Here is a 12,474-nt window from a genome sequence, read left to right on the forward strand (position 1 = left end):
CCGTGAATAAGATAATAATATATACTGTTTACTGTCCAACTGCATTAATGAAAAATAATTTCTTAATAACTCAATAAACAGCAGGATATTCACTCCTCTGAACCAATTTCATAAATTATTTTAATTTATAATACAAATTAACAATGATGAATTAATGGATAAAAGGAAACTGGACAGCAAAACATAAATAGCATAAATAATCTAAAACAATTTGAGGTGTTTTTGAAAAAGAAGTGGGCAAAATATTATACAATTTTCAGTCAATTTCTGTCTAAATAGTTAGGAATTTATGGGAAAAGTTAAACACAAATTTTAGGCTTAAAAAGTAATTAAGCATCACTCCATCCTTTAAAAGAATTTTTAAAGATGTTTATGGTGTACAAACAATTGAGCAGTTAATTATCTTATGGGCTGCTAGAGTACATTAAATTTTACCACACCTGAACTTATCAAACAGTAACAAGATCTCTCCAATACAGAAATGTACTTCTCTGTAATTTATGCGACTAAGTTACAGTATTTAAATTAACTAGTATGAAAACCTAACAAACACAAATAAATGCATTGTTCCATTCTATGATATTTTAAATATGTTAATATTAATATATAAAAGTCATAAAATATAGAAACAGTGTCCAACATTTTAATTTTTAAGAAGGCCTGATTTTTGCCTTTTCATTATTCAGTTGGGGAGAGAATAAATATATTACCTTCTGAACATCTTGAATGTTTGTATCTTCATTAGTGATATTCCTTCTGCACTGAGAATCACGTTTATTAGCTTCAGATTTCTCATATTTCTTCTTAAGAGTTGAATTCCAATGATTTTTTATAGCATTATCTGTCCTGTAAATAAATGTCCACATATATTTGTACAGATTATGGCTTAATCTGAATTTCTTTGTTATTACCACAGGAAAAATTTAAGAACACTAGATTCCTACAAGTTTTGAAATAATGGGAAAAGTTAAGAGAACAATTTTCTTTACTTCAAATTAAGTTATTTACACAAAATCACTTTTTGTTTTAAATGAAGAAAATATGAAATATTCCAACAATGGAATCACAACAAACTGTCTGTGCTATTTTAGATACATTTTGGTTAAAAAAAATAAAGTTGTTACAGTAAGAGATAAAGTCATATACACAACCTATGCCTTACACTCAGATATATTTAAAGTACACTCTTCTCACATACATGCACAAACACACAAAGTAAACAATGAATACACTTCAACACACAGTCAAGTTAGCTCCATTTGGAAAAATTCATGTTTTCATATTATTAAACTAAAATTGACAGCAAAACTTTTAACACTTTGTTTTACATAGAACTTTACTCAATATAACAACTGATCACTTGCAGTATTAAGTGAGTTTTTATGTTAAAACAAAAACAACAAAAATGGATGAAATTTGAAATACCTACAATGAGATGAGTGTATAATAAACATGCCACCAAGTAAATTAATATCTCAACGTTCAAAACTTATTTTAAAAATTATGTAAAGAATAAATGCACTGGTCTAATTGTGATTGTAAGCACACTTATTTTAATAATACAAACAAACAAAAACTATGATTTACAAGCTATTAGGTAATTGTTCTTAAAAAGCCCAATACATTAAAATTCAGAATTATCTTTCATAATCATATTATGAAGGTGGTTCATTATGTTTATTTTATCATTCATCACACAGAGTTGGCTAGCTCAATTACTGTGAAGTTTTTGTTTGGCAGCTGGAGACTGATGATGTACATAAGTTATTTTGTTAAATAATATTTGTCAGAGAAGAGGATGAAAATATCAACCTGATATTTACATTTACATTTTTTTTTAATAAACGTATTTTTTTTTATTTTAAAGACACATTTAATCAGTTAGATGAGTCAATTAATAACTTCCAAAAAGTAGGGTATGCAATTAGTATATAATAAAGTTATTATGGTTTTAATAATAAAAGAAGGGGAAAATTATCTAACATTTTCCTTCATTTATTTACTTCAAGGAGGAAAGCAATAAAAGAAAAGTATAGCAAGATAAGTGTGGTACATACCTGCATCTTAGATAACAAAGAATGTAAGTTTATGCCTATCTATAACTTGTTTATAAGGAACTAAGTACAAGATACTGTATGAATTTTTTTTTTTTTAAATCACTTGAATATTCTTAAGTAAAGATATTTTTGTTTCATAGTTACAAAATATTTATTTCTAATTTATTTAGAATATAGTGCAATACTTTGCAAAAGAGATAAATATGTAACTAAGCAGCTCATGTTGCCATGTTGTAATATCCAAAACCAATTCAACAATACAGATTACTGTGTCAAGAAGACCCTGGCAAAAAATGAAGATACTGATCCTATCACTATGGGTAAAAAGTTACAATTAAATGTGCAAAGTAATAAGGGAAAGTTTGTTTGGTGTTAAAAAAAATCATCTTTATAATCCATAAAACTGTTTTGATTATATAAATAACACCACAGTCTTTTGATTTTGTTTTCACTTTCTTGTGTTTAAGGAGAATTATGAATGTGCTACACAATAAGATAAACATGCAAGCTGAACAAATATTTGTATAATATATTCAGGTGTGAGACATGATACACCTTCTTATGCTTAATGGAGTTATTTTACATGTGTTTTCAAAAAAAAAAAACAAGATTATTTACTGATTGATACAAGTAAAGTAAAATAGTATGTTTATGGTGTTTGAACAATTCCAAGATTGAAACAATGAAATCCAGACAAGTGTCTTGAAAGCAACTCCATTTCTATGCATTTGTTGTTGTTTTTATAAAAAGCTGTTAACATAACTGACAAGAGTAACAAAGAAAGAAAAGAGTTTTATTAATATTTATTTTATAAATTTTAGAATATTAAATAACTGAAAGTTTACAATCAAGGATAAAGCCTATTTTCACACATGAAATTTCTATACATTTGTTAGAATGAAAATAAAATAGAAACATCACTCATCAAAATGGTAACATCAACTCCTCCAAAATAAAAATATTGTATTTTATGCCTTAAAATTTGTGACACAAGTCTTTTAGATAAAATAAATAAAAAGATATAAATTTTCCAAGATTCCAAAAATAAACAACACTAATATTTGGTGATAAAATTTTTACTGCAATCAAAATATAAACTAACCTTCCAGGTAATAATTTGGCAATTTTTGCCCACTGGTTTCCAAATTGTCTGTGTGCACTATATATAATGCTTTCTTCTTCATCAGTCCATTTAGTCTTTTTTATAGCTGGGTTTAGGTGATTGTGCCACCTGGAGAGAAAACATGAAAACACTAAATAAAACTTGGTTATGTATTTGTGAGATAAACCAGCTAGGTATTACAATTTATATAATATCAATTAGAAATCTCAAAAACTTGATAAATAGATGCACCTTTTGATTAAGTCAAGAAATAAAGTAACCAATCAATAAAGTCAAATTTCATCTAATAAAAATCAGCTTCCAGTCATTGAATGCTAATTCTCACATTGACGTATTAGGCTTCTTGATTGCAGGATGGTTTATTAACTTTTGGATTTCCATCTTCTGACAAAATTGTTCTAATACTTATTATTTTATGATTAATTTATTGCAGCCTCTTTGTTTTTGGCATCTGTTTCATTAATGAAAAAGTTCTGACAAAAAAAAAAGATACTTTATCTTACAGTGTTTCAATTTTAATTTTTATTCACCAACACTTCTTGCTCATTAAGTTGAGTACTAACTGTTAATTTATTCCATTTATCATTTGTATTATTAAACATGCTTTTGTACTTCATGCCCTACATGTCAACAGAGCAATGCTCTCTTTATGATCAAAACATGCATATGCTAATAATCATCATTGTTAATGGTCCCCATGACACTGATGAAGGCACAGTTACCCACACATTTGATATCAATATGAATAATTTATTATGATAGGCTTTAGGATTATATTTCAATTCATTTCTAATCACACTTTTATCAAAGATGTATACAATGTTATTCTAAAGTAAAATTTAAATTTGTTTTTTTCATTTCTTTGGGTAATAATAGAGCTTACTTTTTGATGTTTTTATGACTGAGTTGGAACTTTTCAAGTTAATTTAACCAATGATAGAGCACCAGACAAGTTTCTTAGAGTTTTCTCTTTTTAACTTCAAATTTCACACATCTCTTAAATAATGTGATTCTTAGTCTAACTACACTTTTAAATGACATTATCACAGCATTCACCCTGGTTTAGTAGATAATAAATTATAAGGTTGGTTAAAATTCTATTCTGCCAGCAACAACAACAAAAATTTAAAAAAAAAAGAAAGAAGAAAGAAAGAGAGAAAAGAAGAGAAAAACCAACAGTTATTATTTATATACAAAACACATAATACTGCTTGGAACAAAATTTAATAATGTATAACTCTATGCAAAATGTTTATGACAAAATTTTTTTCCTCATTAAACATAGCTTGTGAAAGATTTACAATATCTGCAAACCATAAGAAATATTAATTAAAAAACCATTTAATAAATACACCCACTCATATGTTATAAATAGGTTAACTACTTTCTTGTTAAAATTATTCAGGAGCCTCTCCAGGTTATTACAGTCTATTTTACTATATTTAGTCATACTCTATTTGACAACTGTGTAACTTAAAAAGAAACCTGCAGTATAATTTCCTTGTTATAACATTCCCAAACCCTACTCTTGTCCCTGTTTGTTTGCCACAAACCATATAGTGTATGACAATGATAGTTTAATATCACTCACATGAACAGTCAAATCACAGACAAATTCCCTAGTACTATAGTCAGTGATTTGAGCAACATGTCTTCATATTGAATAACCTACTTAAGCTGTGTGACATATGTGACAACTGAATGGATATGTTAAAAGCAACTTGTGTCATTTTTCTAAAGGGGTGTCCATCTTCATGATGTTGCATACTGTTGTCTATGACATGTGGATGGCTTTTACTACTGACCTTTATATCATGAATTATCACTTGACATTGCATTTTGTTTACCATGGCTAGTTTACATTTTGATGCATTTCTCCTTCAGAGGTTTCATGTGTCACCTTTATATTTAGGTATTAATAAGTACAAAGGAAATCTCCATCTTGGAAATTTTCAATCCCTGACTTAAACACTTTTTTTACAACCCGAGTGTTTGAATATTTAGTGTTGAAAATGTTCAGTTAACAATGTCAAAATGTAGTTCTTTCATATGCCATTCCATCACTAATTTATGTTATGAGTTGTTGATTGGCATATCATTTTAAGGTAAAAATAATCAGTCATATTCAACAAAAAATATTATAAATTATTATATTTTTAATTCCCTGAAAAATTAGTTAAAATAACTTCCTGCTTTTCTTATAAAACTAGAGGTAAAAATGTTCTCATATCTAAGATCAAATATTACATACACAAGCATTTTAAAGCATTTATAAGAGTTAAAATAACTTCCTGTCTATTTTGTAAAACTAGAAGTAAAAATGTCTTCATATCTAAGATCAACACTATATACACAAGCATTTTTAAGAATTAAGTGCTATGCATACTTATACAACATAACAAAAACTAACACTGGAGTAAATAATTTAATTTCAGAAGCAATAACTATAATGTTTTAAATAAACAAATGTTATATTGTGCAACAATAAACATGAATACATTTAACTTGCACAAAAATGTTTAAAGTGCAAAAAAAAGAAAAAGAGAAGCAATTTATATTAAACACAGTTGACAAAAATAACAGTAAAAAACAAACATTTTATAGGTTTTAAGTAATGTGTACTTTTAATTCTTTTTATGAAACAAAATTCAATTGAACAAAAATCAACATACAAACTGCACGTTTTCTTAACATTATGAAAAATAAATTGAAAGACCTAAATAAAGCAAAAATTACATGGCATACTATGATTTCTGAAAACAAACTCTCAAAAAGAATACACTAAAAAATTTAAAACAAAGAAAATAGACTCTCTACTTTCAAATATAGAAATGCTCTTGCATAGGTAAAACAAAATAGAGGAAGTCCAAACAAAAAAGGTTCAGTATGAAATTCAAATATTGTAATATTTTATTTTATATTCTATTCTACTTGTAGTAATATGAGGATACTTATTATTTCTTATATTCTAGTCATTGAGAATTTGTATTCTGTAAAAACATAATATTCTAAGTTTAAAAAAAAATACATATATAAGATGTTATAGCATAGTTAGCCCTTATAAATTTATTAATGAATAAACTGCACTACTTTGTTCATTCAATTCAAGTTTCAATCTATTGATCAATGTCATAATATTTTGTCACATACAGTAAACAGGTTATTTTGATTAGAAACCAGTTATGCCATTGAGCTTACCCTCAAGTAGAACTGAGAGGCATTTTTTCATGCCTATACACAGATTAGTGTATCTTCAAGTATAAGGATCAAATATCTATCTTCAAAACTTTAATGTGGTCTATGAATTTAAATGTCCTAAATGTTCGTTTGGATGAATTAGATCTACCACTGTACGATTAACAGTTTGCATTCAAATTTAAAATCCGAATCATTTTTAAGGGTAAAGAAATATGCACTGAACAAATATGATGAATCTGTAAGTGGAGGATGCTTTAGCATACTCAAGTACTATGAACCTATAAGCATACGATAATTTAATATACGTGGATAGAATGAACCTGTAAGCAGAGGACAATCTAATATACCAGAGTTTAATGAATCTATGAGCAGAAAACATTTTAATACACATGAGGTTAAACAAAACAAAAGACATTTTAATAATTTGAATTTAATGAATGTATAAGACAGGGCAGTTTAATATACTCGTAAAGGCCAAAACAAAAACTCAAGAACTCTGCATAAGGTAAAGTTTATTAAACAACAGACTTAAACTGGGATTGAACAAGTGAAACAAGGCAGTTCACTTATAATAAGATGCAATTTTTCATGAATGCACAGGTAATTTTGAGCACTTTTATTAAACATTTAAAGGGACTTGAAATGTCACCAAATTAGTCTAGAAGAATGTGTGTATATTTATTTTGTTTTACTACTATACCTCTCTCGACACTGTTTTCCTATTCGTCCCCTCAGTTGCTTGGCAATGAGAGTCCATTTTTTGGGTCCGTATTTTTTTACCAGCTCAAATACTTTTTCATCTTCCTGTAACCAGTTGAAATTTATATTTAAAAATTACCCTTTAAAACCAAACTAAAACTTTCACTTGACATTAAGATCTTTTATTTTTTGTTACTTAGCACCAGGAATGAAACTTGAAAATGGACAAGATTAAATTCCTATTAACTTTCTACCTTCATAACAAAATATATATATTTTAACACCAGCAAAGTGTTTTACCACTAACTCAGAGCATTAATTCAAAAAGAATTTTAAGTGTGAATTAGAAAGCATGTACTTATTATTTTTAAGATTCTTGTTATTTCTCTATCTTATTTAATTTTTTTAGAAAGTATTAGCATATACATAATTATTATTTTGATGTAATATCTACAATTCAAAAAATTTAAAAAACAACAACATTCACATCTATTGTAAAATAAAATATTTTCTTTACATAACTGTGAACGTAAATAATGTAAAGGTTCAGGAAAAAAATTATGCCAAAACATTAAATACATGATACAAAAGAAATTTAAAAGCAGAGGCACAACATAATAAATATTATGGATAAAGTAAATTGAAATGGCATTATTTAATTCATATTTTGCTTACAAGACCAATAGCTAAAGCATTTAAAAAAAAAACTTACAGAAAAAGGCATTCATTTAGAGTGAATATTCTTATCCTACAGTGTGTAAAATACCTGTCATTTTGCAAGTTATCAACTTGCTTTTTAAAAATACTATGAAACAACCAAAGTCAATATAAAACCAACATGTGCCATCTAATAAAAAACAAATTCTAGCATCACATCAATATCAAAGTCTGTTAAGTAACAAAATTTAAGGATTTGTTATCAGTAGAATACAAAATGAGATAATACTAAAATAGTAAATAGTTTTCTGTTATGTATGAAATGTTAAAAATATATATAAAAATGGTAACAAGTGGTCTTTCTTTTATCGACTTTAAAACTGAAGTGAATTCCTTATCACTTGCCCATTAAGTATATAAAGTCAACATCATCTTTCAATGTGAAAGAAAGACCAAAAACAATCTTAGATATTCTCAGGAAGAAAAGAAGCAAACAAACAAAAAACTCTGTTTTACTTCTTTCTATAATGACAAAATTAAAAGAAAGTTTACTTTCAACATATCAACTGACCCATACAAACAAACTGGTTGACTGACTAGAACAAGTCAATGTTAACAACCATGTGTTACAACAACAGTGAGGAAGTTAAACAATCAATCATCTGGAAAAACTTCTAGTTACTAAAGAATGTATGAACATACGATATGTCTGCACATCACACATGCAGAACATCTGTATGAAAATTTAAGCCTTGCTGGAGATTATTTTTTCTTCTGGTTATGGAAAGATAAAACACAGCAGTTCTGTAACAGTGACAGCAGGAGAATCTACAGAAACCAGTGAAGCTAAAGATCTTAATAACAATGACTATAAACTATGACTAAGAAATACATCATTACAATACTACTAGGAATCAGTGGTACAAAATGTTGGTTATTCATAATATTGAAGAGGGCATCTATGAAAAATCAGTAGAGTTAGGATTTCAACAGTACTGATGATAAAATCTATAAAATCCCTTGAAGCTAGGATCTCATTAGTAAATTGTATCAAACTCAATGAAGGAACATTTTATTAGCAGTTCTTGTAAAACTTATGAAAACCATAAATAGCTGGTATATTAACAATAACAAAATAAAACCTATAAAACCCTGTGAGACAAGAAACTTCATAGTCAACTCCTCATAGTATTTAAGAAAAAGAAACCAGTGACTTTTAAGAGCACCTATGAAATTCATTGACACTAAATCTTGACAACACTAATGTTAAAACTGATGCATATTAGTAAAGTTATATTGGTTCTCAATATTTGTGTAAAGCTACATAAGGTCTATCTGAACTAGTTATCCCTAACTTTGAACTGATAGACTAAAGTGAACATAGCTCATCAACAGTAATGACCACCAATTTTTGGATTACTCTGATCAAAGTGTAGGATTTGAAATCTGTTCTTATAATAATAAAACACACCAACATCCAGAGTGTAATCCCCACCCCCAGCAATGGAATAGGGAATCATGGAGTTTCAGATTGTACAGTATGGCACACTAACCACTAGGCCACAATAAGCCCTTAAACAGCAATAAAGTTCAACACATACAAAATCAAAGATCTTCATCTTTGAAATTCTTGTACGCTATCTTATTTAAAATAACTGACTTCCTTAGTTTCATAGGAGTTATCATAAAAGTACCTAGGATTTATACATAAACATCAATCACATAACAGACCAGGTCCATCACTGAAGATTATTTACAGCAACCAAAAGATGATCCTACAGAATGTATTAGTTCAAACTGGTACTTTCTTCATCAGGATCATACAATGGTCTTCTGACTAATAAATTAATCTAGGATAATTGTCTCTCTGGGTCTGTTGTTTCTACTATTTATTACTTTTTTGACATGCATTATATTAGAGTCTAACGTAACATATTGAACCATGTGTAAACTAAATACATGCAATATTTCAACAATTCCATGTCAGGAATTTTTAACAAAAGCATGAATTTTGATAAGAACTGTCGGACATGTAATTTCAAAGAAAGGAAATCTTCTAGAAAAATAACATTACCCAGAATGATGAAGTGTAACAGAGCAATCTGTTGAAAATATGTCTATTATAGGAAATTAAAATGTTAGGTTACTTCTTTGTTCATTATTTTTCTTGACTATTGGAACTTAAATTACAGCCAAGAACGTAACTTGTACATAACCACATTCTACTACACCAGTGACTCCCAACCTATTTGTGCTATCTACTGACAGACAGCCTAACCTTTTGGCCAGAAGCAAGCTCATCACATATAATTTGTTTTAAAAAAGTGAATAGCAGTTTGTACAGGTAAATCTAAAGAAAGAAATCATGTAAACAAAGAATACTCAAGAGACTGCCCTTCAATTTTAAGGTGTGGGTTTTTCTTAAAATATTTCACAACCAAGGGTCCTGGTACCAAATGTCTAGAACCACTGTACTAGTTAGACAATCGTTCATAAAAATAGTTTAAAATAAACATTGTACACGCAAAACAAATCGTTTGTAACTAGTGCTTTGTATCCTATGGCCTTATATTGTTTGACACTGCACAAACACTATTAGCCAGCTCAATTACAGCTTCTTTTCTGTTTACCTCTTTAAAAACCAAAATGCTTATGTGTTGTGAACAAACCGATTCCTTATAATAGGCACCACCGCAGGGCTTTCACACACACTTTCCTATACATGAATAATAAACGTATGTTAAGTGAAAGGACAAAGTGTCCTTCAAAACCTGTTAGAAACTTGCTCCTTCCTTCCTGACCCACGAACTATCACTCATTTACAACCTGTTTTAACATTTCGTTCTCCAGAATTTTTTTTCCTCTTTCGCGACCTTAACAATGACTGTTTCTTACGCCCCCCTAGCCAGTCAAAACACACGAAGAGAACCGAATCTTGATAAGACGCCTTAAGAAGTATGCTGGGGTGGAGATGTTTTATAAAACTTCACTTATGGTACTTCTAACGATCTCATTAAGTGAAAGTTATTCAAAATGTCTGGTTTAAAACAACAACAAGAACAAACTACCAACACCGTAAAGAACTTTATCTTCCAACGTCAACGTTATTACACCTGTTTTGTGGGGTGGTAAAAGCCTCAACTGTCTTTGTAAATACAGTTTAAAAAGATGCCTTTGATGATGCAAGATTCATAAACTTTGCGCAGCAGTGTTTCAACACAACTTGTAACGCTGTGATCGAAAGTCAAGGTTACCATATGAAACTGATTTCACTCCTTTAACTACATTTTCTGAGAGTTGCTATATCATACTTGACAATGATAGTATTAAGTGTCCTTCATAATTCACTATACATAATAAGTCCATCTACACTTGAGAGTAAACTACCGCTTTGAGTACATTGTTATAAGTGTACTGAAAAAGGTTATTGTATGTCAAAGAAACGTGTTGGTAGAGTAATCCAGTGGAAAACTATTTGTTCATGAATTTTCTTGCAATTATTTGAAACGATCAAATGGGGAAAAGTGACACTAAATCTTGTGGTGTAACATTAAGGGACACGACTCAGATAATAGAAAAGAAAAAAAACTGGTGTACATTTTATAGTATTTCACTTCAAAACCACTTAAGGCGACTTTTTTTTTTGTTTTGTGTTTGTGGTTACTCCTAAAATTTATCTTCATACGTATACACGTTTTTCTCTGTGATACTTTATTCTACAATCTAAAAACACAGGAGCAAAAGCAAATAATATATAAACTAAAACTATATGCTGTCTCATTGCCAAAATCTTATCCAAACCCCTAACAACGTTGATACTGTGAATTATTTTAAAAGTATTCCTGAATATTTTTTCTCACAAACTCTCATTTCCCGTTTCAATAAACACTAAAATTTTTCGTATGACTTTCAAATAGTTACATTTGATCAACAGCTGCCATGTGCCTGACGTGCTAACACTTACTTAGCCCCCCTCCCAGTAAAAATAGCGTCTTACTAAACTAAAATTCAAGATTTAAGGTACGTATAATATCCCCTACTCACAACGAGTATCGAAACCCAGTTTCTAACGTTGTGGGCCCGCAGACATGCCGCTTTACCACTGGGGAACCCAAGGTAATTGGATGATACCCTCTTTGACAATACAATTACCACACGTGTTTTTGTTTGTTTGTTGTTGTTTTTTTTTGCAATTGTCAAAGTTTAGTTTAAATTAATTATTTATCATTGTTTCACAGTGTTACAATACTAACACTGTAGGGTTAATTATTATGCTAAAATTTTATTTTATTATTATCGGGGCTGGTGGACAACGAGTACGTGCGTGTGAGGATCTTATTATAATCTGTAAGAAGTTTGTTCTTTAACACCGCTCAGGACTTTGTATTTCGACCTTCGACCTGTCCAATACTGTTTAATCGATAGGAATGACTCGGGATGTGCCAGGAAGAAACTCCTTTTACATACACAGATTTCCTAACACCAGTTGTGGCTAAATATAGACCAAACTGTGGGGGTGGTCACTAGAACAGTGAAGGGTTTCCTTCAGCATCCTCTTTCGTCTCACAGGGTGTACATATATTCTACATACTTTGAATCATTATCTGCTTATGTAGGATGAAAACAAATACCATATTAATAACTGGTAAACCATTACTTATACAGCTGTATTTCATTTTCAAATCTCGACAATCATTTCAGGAATGTATTTTTCACATACTGTTTACACATACTTTCAAG

General features: G+C 29.3%; 1 protein-coding gene across 14 annotated transcripts in view; it reads right to left on the minus strand.

Moving 5' to 3' along the window:
- Positions 1 to 12,474, minus strand: part of LOC143242138 (transcriptional activator Myb-like) — a 43,477-nt gene that overhangs the window by 14,680 nt on the left and 16,323 nt on the right. For all 14 annotated transcript variants that reach the window (XM_076485503.1, XM_076485489.1, XM_076485459.1 and 11 more), the window contains 3 exons: positions 7,079 to 7,182; positions 3,160 to 3,288; positions 711 to 846 (listed from right to left, as the gene is read on the minus strand). In XM_076485503.1, the coding sequence (XP_076341618.1) occupies positions 711 to 846; positions 3,160 to 3,288; positions 7,079 to 7,182 (369 nt within the window). The remainder of the gene's footprint in view (positions 1 to 710; positions 847 to 3,159; positions 3,289 to 7,078; positions 7,183 to 12,474) is intronic.

This window comes from Tachypleus tridentatus, chromosome 2 (genome assembly GCF_004210375.1).
Source record: "Tachypleus tridentatus isolate NWPU-2018 chromosome 2, ASM421037v1, whole genome shotgun sequence".
In the NCBI taxonomy this organism is placed as follows: Eukaryota; Metazoa; Arthropoda; class Merostomata; order Xiphosura; family Limulidae; genus Tachypleus; species Tachypleus tridentatus.